The following is a 16,963-nucleotide window of genomic DNA, read 5'->3' on the forward strand; positions in this document are numbered from 1 at the left end:
AAAATATTATTAGAAGAGTGTAAACATGGCGAGAGACGGTGGTGACGCCTTGCCCAGGTCCTGAATGATGCTGATGACCTACGGATAGGTAGGCTAAAATTAACCTCATGATCCTTCGCAACGCTAATTTTGCGAAATAAAAGGCTCAGGTCAATAAAAATATTCACTAGTTCTAACTTGCTCCTCCCGTTATCAAGCCACAACAAAGCACTTGCAAGATTAATGTCCAGACATTATATGATGCAGTGTTTAGCTCTTGTCTTGCCTTTTTTTCCTGCTGAGCTGTCTTGGGTAGATCTTTCTTGTCTTTCTTCACCATTGTAATAAATTGATGAAGGCTGTTTCGTGTTAGGTCCTTGACTTCCCAGTAAGAGATCCCATTCTTCGGATACGTACGGGTCTTTAAAGTGTCACAATCAGGAGAATATAGTGAATTCTGAAGCTAATATTGAGGTCTTGGTACACGGGAATTATTAGGGGATAGGATTGTGTGAAAGCAAGATTTCTGGTGGATTTAACTGTTTTCCCGAGCGAAGGAATGTGGCTGAGTTGGTGCTCACACCGGGTTTACCATTGGTGGTATGACTGCGCGCAGACAATTCTTCAAAGCAAGGAATGTTAGTTCAGATTACATTATCATGACGTTGTCAGATCTGATAAGATCGGTGTTCACCTGGAATTATCAGATCACGAGCCAATACCACGGCTGCAGAGCACAATAGCTCCAACAGAAGTCTATATCCTACTAATCTAACTACCTTGCAACTCTATATCTCACAATTGAAACATAGTAAACGAAAGAAATACTTAATTAGAAGCTCAGGCTCAACTGAACTCAGGGTTCAATCCTCAAGCTTGACGCTTCTGCTTACCGCACTTGGCGAGACACTCATCAACCTTGATGCCCATATCCGTAGGAATAGAAGCCCTGATCTTCTCAACATCCTCACCATCGACAGCCTTTCCCAAAAGACGAATAACAGCGTCATCCTTGATAGCAAACAGCCCAGGCGCAACGCCAGCAAAGCCAATATCCTCGGAGGGGAATGCAGCGATAGCACTAGCAGGCTCGCAATCGGGGTTGACCTGATAGTGTTTAGTTCCCTGGTAGAATATGGTAGCTTGGCCAGCGCTGATTTCGTTGCGGATGACGCGAGGCTTTCCTTCAGCGTCGAGGACACCGGCTTCGGGGACGGCTTCGGTGTAGACGCGGCCGGACATGACGGCAAAGAGCTCGGAGGCTCGGGGGTGAGTGTGAAGCATGATCATAGAACAGCCTGTATACAATTAGTATCCAAGGTTTAGAAGCGGGAAGGATGAGTATATACCTGGGATTTGAGCGGAAGCCAGACTGAGGCCAGAGCCTGTAAGAGCAGGGAATGTCTGGCTGTTAGCCATAGCACTGGGGGTGCTGTTAAAGTTGAAGAGGAAGTCCTTGTCCTCAGGAAGAAGAGTATAGCGATCAATGAAACTTGGGTAACAGTTAGCAATCACTTTACAAGAGAGTTCAGAGCCCATGACATACGTGTCGGCGAGTCGCAACTTGGTAGTTAAGCTGACCTCAGAGGTCTTGCCCTGAGGAGCTGCAGCCGCGAGGGACGAGCAGGCCAAGAGAACTGCAGTAGCGCAAAGGACGGCGTTAGAGAACATTTTGATGATGTTGCGATTGAGAATGTGCAGCAAATGCAAAGTTGCGAAGGCTGTTGTGCTATTGGGAGTAAGATGTGTGAGGATGTTGAGCGATTGTTGCTTGATCGGATTATCATCGACAAGAACGTCAACTACTTTATATACTTCAAATATTCAAGCACTCACGTATAGAAACATTGTTTATACACTGACCACCAGCCTCATCATGGCGTATTAGGGTCTTCGGTAGCTGGACACCACCAGCCCTATCCACTTATACCCAACTAACATGGAGATCACCAGCTAACTCAATCTTGTTAAATTAAGCTTGGTGTTGGCGTAGGCGCCAAACCTCCGACAAAGTAGTTTTCTCGTTCTTTGATATTGCCGCGGTGGATTTGTTGGCGTACGTACTACGTCGTGGGTATGGCTGGCGTACTCTGGCGTATTCGAGCGTACCCGCTAAGTGCGATGCAACGGTGCATATGTAGGTGACTGGAAGATTGAGGCGCATGACACCGCAGATTATACTCATGGGATATTCAGTCAACTACTACAAATCTTGAGATGCGATGTAAGCTACTGGTGGGCTTATAACCTTGCTCTCGATCGTATTCCAACTTCACAGCCCGATACCACCACCATCAATTCCAGATTGGTAACTGTCTACTCTTTCTGGAGAGTACTTTGTAAACATACCATTGCCAATGTAGAGTGGTATTATGAAAAGTTGTTTGTGAAGTCGGGGGACCACGACATGCCATCTTCTATATAACCTCGACCATCCCCTCACCAACAACGACAAGACAGTCTAGCACATCAAACATCTTAACAAAATGCTCGCACCCAGCCTGAAGAGGGCCTTTACCCTTCTTCTATTACCTGCTTTCTCCGCTGTAGCACAGAATCCCTTCCCAGACACTACCACCTGCGACGAAACATGCCAGGGCGGAGCTCTCAACGCAACCTCCTTTATCTCAGAGCAACAGTCTGACCCAACATTCTCCTTCTACAAAACCCCTTCAAGTTTCTCTACCAAATTTTCTCCGGGTGTTGTGCTCAAGACAGAGGATGTCACCAACCTGGATAACTATGTCGTCCCCAGTGGTCTGACTATGTCGCGAATCATCTACACTACTGAAGATCTTGATGGAAAGGTTATTCCCGCTTCAGCTTATGTCCTCTGGCCTTATGTTACTTTCTCAACCGGCTCAAACTCTGCTAAGGGAGGTCTGCCTATCGTTGCTTGGGCTCATGGCACAACTGGAACCTTCAAGCCCTGTGCACCTAGTAGCTACAGAGCTTTGCAGTACCACTTCCAAGTTCCTTTTGCTCTGGCACTTCAGGGCATTGCAGTGGTTGCGCCAGACTATGCTGGTCTTGGTGTATCTGAGCTGCCCAATGGAGACACCATTCCTCATTCTTGGGTCACAGCACCGGCTCACGCGAACGATGTTGCTTTTGCTGTGACAGCAGCTAGGTCAGCATTCCCGGATCTTCTAAGTTCTGACGGTCCTTTCGTAGCTATGGGCCACTCTCAAGGTGGCGGAGCATCTGTAAGTTAACATCCATCAATGCGCAGTATTCCCTGTGGTCATTCACTTATGGGCGTAGTCTGGTGCCATCACAGTACTGACGCTGATTGTTTTCTCTAGTGGGCCTTCGCAGAAAGACAAGCCAAGAAGCCTCTCAAAGGATACAAAGGCGCAGTCTCCATAGCGCCAGTGACTAGAATCCTCGATGACTATGCCTACTGGACCGAGAACTCGATCGCATCACCAGGCCTGCTTGCACAATCTGCAGTCGTCGACTCAATCTCCAAGATCTACCCCAAGTACAACTACACAGGCTTCACTTCTACTGGCTACGATCGCTGGCACAACGTGATTGCCAAGGTCAAGGGATGCTTCCCCGTGTTGGCCTTGGCGACAATGGATCTCGCGCCAACCGATATTGCGAAGTCGGGGTGGTATAAAGATCCAACTGCTAAGAAGTGGGCTGATCGAGTCGCTGTGGGACGAAAGACTTTCACTGGTCCGCTGCTCGTTATCAACGGTGCAGATGATCATGTCGTTCGCCCCGAGGGTATTGACGCCGCTGTCAAGGATACCTGTGATTTGGTGAAGAAGTCAGGAAATGAGGAAGCTCTAGAACATGCCACTTTCTCTGGTATGGACCACTTCTCTGCCATTCAGGCTAGTCAAATGAAGTGGATGGACTGGGTCAAGAGCAGACTTTCCGACAAGACCCTTGAGAAGGGTTGCTCTGAGGAACTTGTCGAAGGACTAAGGACCAATGGCACTGTTCATACACTGGGTCCGAACTTCTTCTTGTCGTACTTTGATACAGCAGAGAGCTGGAAATACAGTCTTTAAAGAATGCAGTGGATGTATCAGATGTTTCAATAGTTCTAAGACTATTCCTTTTGCTAGCTAGACTTGGATAAGTGCTGGACTGGATACGAGGAACGGGACCACAGCGTGAAACAGATTGACAGGATGAATATTACTCTAGATAGGGTCTAGAACAGATGAGATAGAGTACAGAGATCATATATCAGAGAATATTACATGGCCGCATGCCTCAAGTGCTTCCCTCCCACGTATCCCTCAGCTGTATCAACAAACAATTTCCTCCCCTTAACATACGATACCATGAATGAGAACAGCTTCCAGTTCCCAATCTGACCCGTCGCATACTTCTTACCCAGTGATACGAATAGCATCTTCTTAGTCGCAGGCTGATACGACTTGATATCTCCCTTCCCCGTCAAAGTCACATCTAGAGCTGTCGCCAAGTGAATGATCTGATTGTCCGTGATGGTCAATTGCTTGGGGTCGATGTTGCCAACGTCGCCAATGCCCCAGATGTTCTTTGTCCCGGCAACTCTCATCCTTTCGTCAAGCTTGATGTTTCCACCAGAGTCTAAGAACGATTGCGGTACGAACGAGGTGTTGAGTTTGATGCCGTACAAAGGTAGATAGAGATCTGTGGTGAGGGTATTTCCGTTGGACAAGTGCACCTCTGTCGCTTGTCCTCTTTCTCCCTTCTTTGCTTCGGTGACGCGCGCATTATAGATGAGTTTTACCCCTAGGGTCTTGAGATCTCTTGTGACTGACGCGCGAACTGAGTCAATGGCCCCTTCCAGCGGTTGTTCACCACTAATAACAAGGGTGATGCTCTTGGAAGAGCCGTATCTTGCGGCCAATTCACCAGCAACTTCGGTTCCTGTAGCACCACCACCTGAGATTACTATTGACTTTGAGTCTCCGACTCGAATTTGCAGTTGCTTCCATGCCGAGATGGTATCTTGATGAGTTCCAACAGGCTTCAGGGGAAGATCACTAGCCAGCCGAGACCCTGTCGCAATCACCAGCTCATCGTACCTAATCTCGCGCCCGGTATTCTCATTAGAGATTACATGAACAGTACCCGATTCGGCATCGACTCCATCTGCTTTCCCAAGGAGGAACTCGAAATTCTCGGACGGATACTGATCGAAACCCGGCTTGATTGGTAGGAAGAGCTGTTCATCTGGGATGGCGTCCGGTATTATCCCACGAGTGGCAGCGACATTCCAGAAGAAGTGACTGTTCGGGGATACAAGAATGACTTTGAGGTCAACAAGTTTGGGAAGGGTGTGTTTGAGAAGCTTGTGGGCGAGTGGAAGACCAGCCCAACCTGCACCTAGGATGACTACGGTTTTTGTCATGATGGCTGGTGATGCTGTTTCAATTATATGGAGGCGAAGGAGAGTAGGATAGGTTAGTTAATTATCATTATTACTGTAATCTCATTTATAAAAACATACAGATGCTCGGTGTCGGTGATGGGCATACCTTGGTGTTGAGAAGGGCTTATCTGCAGGTACTTTGGTCCAACTATGAACAAATTGCATATCTATGTATCTCTGTTAGTGTTGCCTGTCCCTCGCACTCGGTGGTGGATGCTCCGGTGACAGGGATCACGGCCGAACGCCGTGTCCGAAAACGATGACGATCCCCCGATCCTTCGGCTCCCCTCATCAGCAGCTTCAGTAAGCAAAGTATATACGACATATTCTATCAATTGAGCCGCAATTACCGCGAATTTGCTGTTTCCGTCTCCTGTTATCCAAATATCTACGCGTCACCACCCTATACCTCTGTGTTTCTGTCGGAGCTTATAATCCCCGATGGACCGAACTCTATCAACATCCCATCATGAGGTCACATCGAACCTCAAAATCTGGAGCTGTGTAACCTGTCGTCGTCGCAAGATCCGCTGCGACAGAAAAGACCCATGTAATAATTGTACAAAGAGTAAGATCGACTGCCATTTCCCCGTGACAGGTCGTATACCAAGACGAACTCGCGATGCCAAGACACCAGCTCAGAAGCAATCTGAATTGCTCAGTCGTCTTCGTCGTCTCGAGTCAGTCGTCACTGAACTCGCGGCGCAGGTTGAGGATGAAAATGGGGCCAAGGCTATGGGTCAGATAACAGTGGATAAGGAGCCTACAGAGTCTTCTTGGGCTACGTCATCTAGTAGTTTGGATCATCAGACTTCGGAGTTTGATGAGGACTTTGGTAGGCTTGTTGTTGACAAGGACGGTACTCTTCACGTTGGAAACCGCTTTTGGACTGTATTTTGCAGTGAGGTTAGTACTCAACACCCTAGCCATGATCTTAACACTAACGAGTGACAGGTCGACAATATACTCCAAGCTGTACACGACGTTGCAGATATCTCAGAAAACCCAAGTGACTCAATCATGACAGAGCCTACCAGCAACGGGGCTCCAGCTCCTCTAAGTCATCTTGGCTTTGTCTTTGGCAGCGCAGACTTCGCGAAAGCGTTAGATGGACTCAACCCCATGCCCTCTCAGATGCTCTTCATATGGCAGACATATGTCGAGAATGTTGACCCTTTCATCAAGGTCCTTCATACTCCAACGATTGAGAACAGTGTCAAACAATTAAAAGGCAACTTTAGCTCTTGTGGTCACAATGTAGAAGCCCTGTTGTTTGCGATATGCTTAGCGGCCATTGCGTCCATGGACGACGAGACAGTCTCGTTCAACTTCAACACACCCAAGGAGCAACTACTGCAGCGGTATCAATTTGGCACTGAACAGGCACTCGCTCGTGCCAATTTCCTTACTACAAAAGACATCACTGTCCTTCAAGCCCTGGCCATATACCTATCGCTGCTACCAAACTTTGGGGCTCAAGATAAGGTATGGCCACTGATGGGCTTGCTCCTCAGGCTAGCAAAGTCAGTAGGCCTTCATCGCGAGGGCAACCCAAATCAGTATAATCAGCTTGAGAGGGAGATAAGACGTAGGCTCTGGTGGCACATCTGCTTCATCGATTCCAGTAGTCGACGGGTGGACGCTCAAGACCTCTCAATCACCCCTGCCTCCTTCAGCACATGTCTCCCAACAAACTCAAACGATGTCGATCTGGACAACTCAACCACTCAGATTACAAATCCCAATCAGGGTTCAACAGGTGTGACCCTCTGTCTCATCCGCTGCGAGCTGTGGTATCTCACACAAGCCATCCGCGCCGATACAACCGACTCTCTAGAGACCCGTCTCGGCCTCTTCAACGCCCTGAGACAAAAAGTCGAAAAGACTTACTTCCAGCATCTACGGCCCAACCAGCCATGGGATTCCTTCATCAGGACGATGACAACTCTGTTCTTTGCAAAAGTTGAACTTGTCATCCGACGACGATCCAAAACTCTCCCTGCTGCAGATGAGCTATTGAACCCGTCTATCACAGTCATGAAAGCGGTCCAGTCTCTCAAGTCAGAGCCCGCGTGGGTAAAGTGGCGTTGGCAGTTACAAGGACAAATGCCATGGCATGCAATGGGTGTCTATCTCCGTCAAGCATCTCGACTCCCTTGGACACGAGAACTAGAAGAAGCATGGGGCGCGACTAAAGCTTTGAAAGAGGGAGTCACAGAAGAAATGAATACGGGACCACTGTGGAAGTCTCTAATGCAGCTGTTCTCGCAAGCCGAACAGCATCGTGAAAAGGGGCTTAAGCGTCAAGGAGCAAATGCCCAACATACCCGAGAGAAGGGAGACCGCGTGAACTCTGATGTCCAGCAAATGCTCAACAACGCCGAGAACATGTCAAACGAGATCCCTGTTAATCATCCTCTAATTGATACCTCGACATTTGACTCGTCTCTGCATATATCTCCGCCAGCAGACAATGGAGCTCTCTCCGTGGAACGTCTGTCAACCAGTCTGGGTACAGCGACTGGTGATCTTCCTCCATGGGTTGAGGCAGGAGGTGACATGAATTTTGGTCAAGGCCAAAACTTCGGAAACCCGTCCTCTGAAGGAATGGCTGATGGGGTGGATTGGGAGGCCTTGATGGATCTAGATGAGACGTGGAATTGGGATTTCCTGTAGACCACAATAGATTCCTTTGGCAAGCAACGGTGAACGAACTTGTTCACTCAGACTTTAAACACTCTCAAGTATACCATAACAACGATTGCCCGTCCGCTCTTTGCATTCCTTACATGCGCTCATGAAAAAGACGAGCTCACTCAGCCTGCCGAGTTCCGGTCTCTCCTTGCGATGCATTCCCATCTTCGATAGAGGGTCACAAAAGTTGCCTTTCATAGAGAGCTTAGAGGTTTATGAGCTGAGTTATCAAAAGGCAAATTCTGCAGTGCTATCGACTCCTTAAAGTCCCTAGTTGGCTTCTTTTACGAGCCGTACAATGAACCGTCGCTGGTAACATTCCGCGACTTCAACATACCCATTTCCCACCACACGCACTATTGAATGAGAGGGTCTGTCTCTAATCGGAATAGAAACATTTCTTTTGTTACTATGCGGCAAATCGGCACACAACTGTGGGCTTGGTAAGATGCTATGTAGGACAGCCTGCAGCTTTACACCCCTTGGCTTGATGATACTCAGTGGCATCTGTAACACATCATTATCAAGACTCAAGCATTCAGAGATAATGCGGCATGGAATTTAAGCAATTACGAACACACCTAGTGCATGATCTACCGCCAGGAACAGAGCGTTCCTGGATCCTTTAGTTGGATCTCAACAGCTTTAACTCCATCAAAGTTACAACGCCGATATTCACATATCCAGGAACAATTCTCCACGCCCTATGGAACACCGGCACACTCGTCTATTGCGTTTCGCAAGGTCCCAGAGCTATTCAGGGTCTCGAACAAATAGTGCAAGTGTACGGAGTAGTGCAGAAGTGACACTCCTATTCACAGCATTGCTAATACCCCAACTTCGTATTACGGAAACCGGAACGTCTAGCTCTGCAAGGGTTCGGCCTTCTGGACCTTCGAGTATCGTGACGGGCCAGGGGGTCCCGGCTAACGGCAACGACCTCATCGTTTGTCAAGGGAGTGACGATGATCGTATAGTTAATCACGTCGAGTCAAACGAAGACCGGTAGCTGAACTCTCGGCTGCTGAGCCTCAATCCTCATTAGGGCGACGACCCGCTGTCACAGGGCCGAGAACACGGTTAGTGATGTGCAGAATATCTAGAATGGGGTCTATACGAAGGCATCCCTTGGCACCATGTGGTTTTGACGCTTGACACAATATCCGCCTGTACGGATCAGTCTGCCGCCTTATCCCCCAGGTATGACACTGAAGTATATATCATTCCATAAGAGGAGTTTCAGAATAATAGGATGCAACTTCGTAATGCTGGATACGGGTCATATTTCGGCAGCCGGCAGTGACGGCGGGATAGCGTCAATAGTTTACGATAGCTTATGACTGAACGTTAGCAGTGGGACTAGTGGGCAAAGTGTCGTATAGCAAGTCATGATGTGATTCCAAGACTCGGCCGAAAGTTAATACGAGGGATTGAAGGGTCGGTCGGCTGGTCTCGGCGGTTATAATTACCCTGTCAAGCAAACAGTCAAGTCTCGTTTCGTCTTGGAATGTCTTGTCATGATCAATAATGACGAATCTGAGACTCATTACCACGCGTACGGCTACATATCCGTACAAGCGGTTCAGCGTTTGCCGTCTCTTGGAATGATTCCGAGCGCATCTGCCGGTTTCCCAGAGAACAAAGCGAACAATGATGCGAGGGTCCAGAGGCTGAACCAAGATCTATCAAGATATTCCCATGGAAACGTTTGATCGAAAAGTCAGATTCTTTCGCTCCCGCCGTTGGTGACCACACCAGATCTGATCATCCTCCAATAGAAAGGCCACTTGTATTTCTAGAGGCTACAAACAGTGGCGATTTGAGATAAATAAAGACACGAACCAACTTGTAGAGGGTCAGGCGTGAACGTTACTGGACAGGCTAGACAGGCTATATGCAAGCCACGCGAAGTTGCCAGGGCAGAATGCCACCCGAGTCTAAAAGGCCCTATCTCCGTGTGTACAGTACGAGCAAATGCAATACAACAGAGTGTCATTATCAAGAGGGCGTAACTGCACATGCATATATCGCTATACACCGTTCCGGACATAGCGCGATCGGGCACTTGCACGTCCCCCCGTGCTAAGTCGCAGATGCCAAGAGGCCATTGCAGATTAGGTGCTCAGTCGACAAGTTTCACAATAACGGCTTCCAATTTGAGACCCTGCTAGCACCTCTGAACAATCGCAACAATCACACCGAGATTTTAACTCTGATCGTCCTCGATGGGAATTTCCAACGCTAATATCTAAGCGCAACGCGCGACCGGACGATAAGTCTGTCGGATTGGACTGTATAGCCCATAAACCAACTGCAGGGAAAAGGGGGCGGCGGATAAATTGGGCGCAGACCGTTGTTTAATGAAGAGGCACCGAAACGAATTAGTGGAACTAATTCAGTGGACGAGCTCGGGAGGAAAGAAAACTCAGGACCTTCCTTAACCCTAATAGGTCATAGAAATATTGAGGTCAATCTAGCCTAAGCTTAGGGGACTTTTGCTAAGTTTATTTTGACACTCTACATTAGGGTCCGGTGGACGGGACAGACAGTGCTGTAAGTTTCACGATTAGAAGATAGGTATTCAGTGCACGTCTCAGCTTCGTAGAGCCCGGCTCTGTGTCACTTTTGGTGCCGAGACGAGACAAACGCAAGACAAGACAAGGGCAGTATGAGACGAAAGCTGACCACCGAAGCCCAAACATAGGCAGTCAAGTCATACCGCAATTACTCGAACTCAAGGGAAGCCTTGTCTTTTCCTCTCTGGATCTCAAGTCATCCTTGCAGGATATGACCATGCTGAGTATGTCTCCTGAATATCGCGGGAAGGAATGGAGTTGAAGTGACATGGAAGGATTACGATTATCATCTTTTGCGAAACGCCCTAGATCTGCAGGATTCCAGATTACTCCGCAGTAAGCAATTGGATTCGATTATAAGATGAAGGAATTGGCGCTTCTCGAGCCGTTATTTGGATCGGTATGGCTTTGGGTAGTGTTGTGTAGTGTCCTTTTTCTTTCCGACGCTTGTTGAGGGATTTGGGTATTGATCGTCGATTTTCGGGCTCTGACTTGGATGCTTCGAGAAAGAACCGCAGCCTGGGCTACGCATTCCGATGCAACCTTAATCTGAGGAACATTGCGCATACAGTACCGTAGAATGGGTCTCCTCGAAGTTATATACATACAGCTTTGGTTGTGAGGCTCTAATGAGTTTCAATGATAATTGAACTCAATTGAAGTATCGATTCACATGGCGTTGAATACGAGATTTTACTGGCCTAGTGAGGTCTCTAATCTCTAAGATCCAATGTGGCTTGCCTATTCTGAAGCCACGTTCTATTTGGGGTTCTGTTTCAAGCTTCCGACGCGATGTGTGTCACTGTGGGGATATTGAATTGAAGAGCAATTGAGGCGATGCAACAAAAAATGAGGCGATTGCGAGGAATAGTCTGCATTACATTCCGAGTAAGCGCCTTGTCCGTGTTGAACATGTAGACATGTTCGTTCGCATGGCATGATGTCTTGCTTATACTGTAGGGAGCAGGGAAAACCTTGGTGTTTGATGCAAAAGTTTGATGCAAGCTAATACCAAGCTTTTTTGTCTTTGGTAGGTCGCAAGCGCCTCCTACGCCTGCCGAGCCCCTGGCGAGTTTGGACGGTGTCCCCCCTGCCCCCGTAGAAACGCCCCCTGAGCATCTCATCAACTGGATGGTAAGGTAGCCAAGAGATCCTTCAGCGTGGTAAAGGCGAAAAAGCCCAGCTTTTTAATCGGTGGGCTCAATTGGGGCCAGTTGCTCAATACACATGCGGTTCAAAAGGGGCGGGAAGCGTCGAGATAGATAACCGCCCGAGAGTAAGCACAAAGCGGGCAAGGATGAGATTGAGGCGTAAATGCAGTTGCAATCATTTCCTTTTCTTACACTGTTCTGACGAAGACGAGAGTTTTTGGTAACAAGGCCCCGCTTGCGCGTCACGATAAAGCCCCCTATCTCCAAGTCCAAGTAAGCCCGCCCGTCCCAGCCAACCAACCAACCTCCACTGAGACTAGACTTAACTTATCTTTTGAGGTGGCCTTCCTTTCTTCTGCCTTAAGGCTTATCCCCCCCCCAGGAACCCCCCTCCTGTCCAACCTTTTTCTTGCCCTGTTTGTCTTGTCCCTCCTCGTCCCCTCGCAGCAAAAAATCTCTTGGCTCGAGCATTCAAGACTTTTTATCTGTATCGCCGGACTCGTTCTTTTTTTTCCCGCCGGTCGAGGGTTGTGATGATTTGATATTTCTCTCCTTCAACATTCATCCACTCGTTGCAATTTTACTTCGTATCCGACCGACCTAGACTGAGACTGGGACTGTACAGGTACAGACAAAGCCTCAAATAATCGCAAATCGCAACGCAAATCTCACATAATGGCTGTCGCTCTTCCGAGGCGATTTTACTCGCTACTCTGGGTCGCAGTACTCCTTGCGCTCGTTGTATTCTTCATCTTCCTGCGCGAAGACACCTGGTCTTCAATTCCTCGACCTCCCAGCGGCTGGAAGATTCCTTTCACCACAGACGATGGCGTTCTATCATCATGGATGGGCGGTAGCAAGAAGAAGGGTAAGGACCCCAAGGAGCCTCTGCGCATCATGCTCGTAGAGTCCTCGGGCACACACGACGAGGTCGCCGCTGCTCTCATGCACGCTTTCGGTAACCAGGAGGGCTCGTCGCTCGACGTCTACTTCGCCAACCAGCGCTTCAACATGCAGGGCATCATGGCCAACTTCACCCTCGCTGCCAATGTCACCATCAACAAGTGGGACAAGTTCGCCAACGATGTCACCGAGAACCCCCCGCATATCCTCGTCTCTACCACCTGCGAGTTCGACCTCGACCGTGGCACCGATCCTATCGTCAACCTCCTCAAGACCGCAAACACCCATCTCTTCTGCACAATCCACCACGCTGATCGCTGGGCCCAGGGCAAGTACGTCCAGGCCGTCCGCAGCTGGGCAGAGCACGAGCGCGTCGACTTTGTTGGTCTGAGCCAGCACACCGTTGACTTCTTCCTCAACGACACTGTTCCCAAGTGGCACACGGCTGCTAACCTTACCACTCGCGTCATCCCCCCCGTGTTCCCCGTCCACATTTCCGACCCTGATCTCGAGCCCGGCATTTCTCTGTCTCTTCAGGGCGATTACTCTGACGGCCGACGTGACTACAACGGTGTCTTCAACCATCTCGGCAGCGTCATTCGAAAAGCCAACGAGGAGTCCGAGGGCCACACACCTCAGAATGTCAGTCTTCACCTTATCGGACACGGCACTCATCCCGATGTCCCCGACCACGTCAAGGACCACGTCTTCTTCGACGAGGGTCTTTCTTACCCCGATTTCTACACATTAATGTCCAAGTCTTTCGCTGTGCTCCCGGCGTTTGCCTCTGAGACATACTTCGACCGCAAGGCTTCTTCAACCATTCCCGCAGCCTTGATCGCAGGAGCTCCCATCGTTGCGTCAGAGGAGCTGCTCAAGGCTTACTCTTACCTGCCCCGAGATACCACCTGGGTTGCCCGACCTGGCGAAGGCGAGATGGATGTTATTGAGCGAGTGATTGATGACCGGGACGGTTTCCTTAAGCGAAGGCAGGCCGTGAGGGATTTTACCAAGTCCCTATTGGAACAGAACCAGGCAAACACCAAGGCCTGGATCGACGAGGCTTTCGAAAAGTACAACCGCAACTAAAGACAATTAGATATGATTTATTGGGATTTTTGCACTTTTTCTTATTTGTACAATTACGCGGCACCATTTCACATGATCGGGAATCAGGATGAGCGGCTCTATGTTTCCAGAGTTTTTTTGAACCATGCATGAACATTCTTAATATACGGTTTCTTAGTACATTGAAAATACAATCACGAAATACCACTTACACCAAGGTTTCTTGCAACATTCCAGTGATGTCAGTTTTCAACATGTCTCCATTTAATTTGCAGCGGGTGGCTGGCGGGAGTCTCATAGCGAGCCGCAATTCTCCGGCTCCCTATTATCGAATCCGGCATTTGGGGACATTGAGAAGAGAAAATAGTGAGTCATGATTCCAGAAACGCGGTTGGCAGGGCGCCACCAATAGAAAACGTGAGATATTTCCAAGGAATAGGTAAGCTTAAAAAGCTGTCCCGTCTTGGCTCTGCAAGATCAGATGAACAATCTCTTTCTTCGGTTTCTCTTACGTGTACACTTTTCACAGCGGAGCTCATAGAGTTTGATATATTAACGTATATTTTTGATCTTGAAGCTTCTCTCCCTCGTTGCGCACTGCTGAGGGAGAGAAATAAGGGCTAAAACTGGATACCCCAGATTACATAGTAAATCGTCTCTATGTCTAAGGTATATAGAATCTGAACAAAAGTATGCCGAAAACCAGATCATCCAAACACCTGTCGTCATGATGAATGAAGCCCGCCATACCCAAGAATAATAAGAGAAAAAGGAAATGGTATATGTTATTTCATCTCATGACCAGCAAGAGGAAGTCAAGATCTTATTGCTTGAGATCTTTGGCTTCCTTGCTGTCCATCATCTCAGCTCGGCCCTCCTCTTCGCGAGGCAGAAGCTGGTAGCTGCCAGCGGCCTTCTTGGCCTGCTGGTATCGGTCTCGGGCCCATCCGTAGAGGGCACTTCCGGCAAGAATAAGAGCCATGCTGCCAGCGCGGTCGGCAGTCAACACCTCACCGAGTAGAACAACGGCGAGAGAGCTCTGGGCGACACCTCGAGCGGCAGTGACAATCATGTGTGTGGTCGGGCTAGTGACCTCGATTTGCATAAAGGTAGCGATGGTGAGGAGGAAGGCTGAGACACCAGTCAAACAGGCGGAGCTGAGGAACTGGCGGGCGACATCCATGGACTCGACAGTGAAAAGGCTGCTCATAGTGCTCATCTCTCCAGAAAGAGGGAAGAGAGGAATGTAGAAAAGGATGGCCATACAGTTGGACATCCAGACCATCTGCCACATACCCTCCTGGCTCTTACCGAGGAATCGCTTGACGACAACGGACTCGACGGCAGTGGTGAAACTAGATCCGACACCGAGGAGAACACCCTTGCCGGAGGTAAGCATCTGGCTGTAGTCGGCCATCATTCCAGTTCCGAAACCAGCCATGACCATGGCGCAGCCAACGAGAGAGATGGGAGGGTAGTAAGGACGAGGTCGGAGAACCAGCAGAGACAGGAAGAGAGTAAATGGTAGTAGAAGACCACGGGCGATCTGGTAGACGGAGGCGTTGACCGAGGCGAGGCAGTATGTCTTGGCCAAGATTCCAATGAGACGTGCGACCGTGAGGGGTAGAAGAGCAAACCAAGCCTGGGATTACGTGTTAATCGACTGTCTTCAACCTAAGAGACATTGAGCTGTCACTTACATTTAGTGGTCTGTTCAGCTTGACCCATCCTGTAGCAACTCCAATGATTGTGAGTAGTACTACTTGTATCGTTGTCTGAAGAGCAAGCAATGTGACGGGGGCCTCAACACCATTGAGGGCCGACTTGGATAGAATAGTGCTCCAGATAGCACATGATGAATGGAAGAGCACCACCAGGGCGACTCTCATCCGTGAAGGCGGGGGACGGTTCTCGACCTGAGGTTGTTCGGCGGCAGCCATTGTGACAAAAAGATATTAAGGTTTATGTCGACTTATATGTGTATAACCAACAACAAACCAAAATAGTGTGTGAAGGTAATGTAATGCAATGCAATGCAATGTATGGCAAGGCAAGGCAAGGCAAGGCAAGGCAAGGCAAGGCAAGATAAGGTAATGAAAAAACGAAAATGGATATGGATATGAAAGAGTAGGAAGAATACGAGAGAAGAGAGTAGTAATAGAAGAAAACAACAACCAAGCAAGTCAGTCAGTCAACGTGATGTGGGTAAACGAATGTCTGAAGCGAGTTTCTGAGTGAACAAGCTTCCAAGGGTCTTCTCTCTCTCAACTCGGACTAGGAACCAAAAAAACACGAAGATGTATGAAAAAGTCAAGACTCTCTGGAGGGGAGAGGCTGGCAAATACGGGCTGTCCGGAGGTTTTGTTGATTGATTGATCAGGTCTATTTCCGCACTAGGACCCAAATACGCAGGCACATAGAAGCCCCCAAGACCAAAGACTAGGGTGTCGTCAGTGAGAAGTAGTGTGTGGATCTAGTGCCACAGGCGGAATAGGGGGTTTCCGTTCGCCTGCTTGCGTTGCTTAAATGGATCGAACGCGTTATCCCAGTGGAGAGCAGGGTAAATCTGGCGCCACACCTTGGCCTTGGTTTTAAACTTGGTAACTGGATATTTGCTTTAGCCTCACTAACGAATGAGAGGACTCGAGATCCATCACTATACCCCATCTCGACTATGTTCCTTGAACTTCCGGGTCAAGGGCCTTGTTCCCTGGAAGCTCTACCGAAGTACCGCCATCGAGGGGGTTATTGTGCTGGAGCCCCCATGCCATGCCAGGCCATGCCAGGCCAGGGGACGACGGAGGTAGGTTCGTTGATGAGATTTGACATTGGCCTGAGCTTAGCTTAACTTAACCTAACTAACAGGACGCGGGGCGTTGGCGAAGAATAGAATCGGCGGCTGTGACAAGGTGGAGAGTGGCACGCACTGCATTGCATCGGGCTGCTGCAATGATGGGAAGTGGGAGGGAATTGCTTGGTGGGAACAGTGCAGGATAGCGCTTATGGCCAGTTGTGGGGGGTCCCTCTAGCCACTGGGGATATGCAGCTACAGAGGCTCTTGCGAGTGACGTAGAGATTCTGGGAAATGCAGGTGTTGATCAAACCTCCGCCATTGGTCCCCTGTCACGGCGAATAAGGTGGGATGACCCCTTACTAAAACTCAAACAAATAAGCCAATTTTTAAGTCTATGTACTAAGGGTTGCAGTCA

General features: G+C 48.9%; 6 protein-coding genes across 6 annotated transcripts; 3 read left to right on the forward strand and 3 right to left on the reverse strand.

Moving 5' to 3' along the window:
• Positions 1-849: 849 nt before the first annotated feature.
• On the reverse strand, positions 850-1,650 carry J7337_005384 (uncharacterized protein; the record flags this gene model as incomplete). The annotated part of the gene is made up of 3 exons (XM_044823063.1): positions 850-1,277; positions 1,329-1,471; positions 1,526-1,650. 3 exons carry the CDS (start codon positions 1,648-1,650, stop codon positions 850-852), a joined length of 696 nt encoding a protein of 231 aa, XP_044681554.1.
• Positions 1,651-2,465: 815 nt separating this feature from the next.
• Positions 2,466-4,004, forward strand: J7337_005385 (uncharacterized protein; the record flags this gene model as incomplete). The annotated part of the gene is made up of 2 exons (XM_044823064.1): positions 2,466-3,185; positions 3,285-4,004. 2 exons carry the CDS (start codon positions 2,466-2,468, stop codon positions 4,002-4,004), a joined length of 1,440 nt encoding a protein of 479 aa, XP_044681555.1.
• A 191-nt stretch (positions 4,005-4,195) lies between these two features.
• J7337_005386 (uncharacterized protein) lies at positions 4,196-5,341 on the reverse strand (the record flags this gene model as incomplete). The annotated part of the gene is made up of 1 exon (XM_044823065.1): positions 4,196-5,341. One exon carries the CDS (start codon positions 5,339-5,341, stop codon positions 4,196-4,198), a length of 1,146 nt encoding a protein of 381 aa, XP_044681556.1.
• Positions 5,342-5,803: 462 nt separating this feature from the next.
• Positions 5,804-8,038, forward strand: J7337_005387 (uncharacterized protein; the record flags this gene model as incomplete). Its single annotated transcript, XM_044823066.1, has 2 exons — positions 5,804-6,268; positions 6,317-8,038. The coding sequence occupies 2 exons, from the start codon at positions 5,804-5,806 to the stop codon at positions 8,036-8,038; spliced, it is 2,187 nt and encodes a 728-aa protein (XP_044681557.1).
• A 4,420-nt stretch (positions 8,039-12,458) lies between these two features.
• J7337_005388 (uncharacterized protein) lies at positions 12,459-13,775 on the forward strand (the record flags this gene model as incomplete). The annotated part of the gene is made up of 1 exon (XM_044823067.1): positions 12,459-13,775. One exon carries the CDS (start codon positions 12,459-12,461, stop codon positions 13,773-13,775), a length of 1,317 nt encoding a protein of 438 aa, XP_044681558.1.
• Positions 13,776-14,577: 802 nt separating this feature from the next.
• J7337_005389 (uncharacterized protein) lies at positions 14,578-15,694 on the reverse strand (the record flags this gene model as incomplete). Its single annotated transcript, XM_044823068.1, has 2 exons — positions 14,578-15,396; positions 15,455-15,694. 2 exons carry the CDS (start codon positions 15,692-15,694, stop codon positions 14,578-14,580), a joined length of 1,059 nt encoding a protein of 352 aa, XP_044681559.1.
• Positions 15,695-16,963: the final 1,269 nt, after the last annotated feature.

Source organism: Fusarium musae, chromosome 4 (genome assembly GCF_019915245.1).
Source record: "Fusarium musae strain F31 chromosome 4, whole genome shotgun sequence".
Lineage (NCBI taxonomy): Eukaryota > Fungi > Ascomycota > Sordariomycetes > Hypocreales > Nectriaceae > Fusarium > Fusarium musae.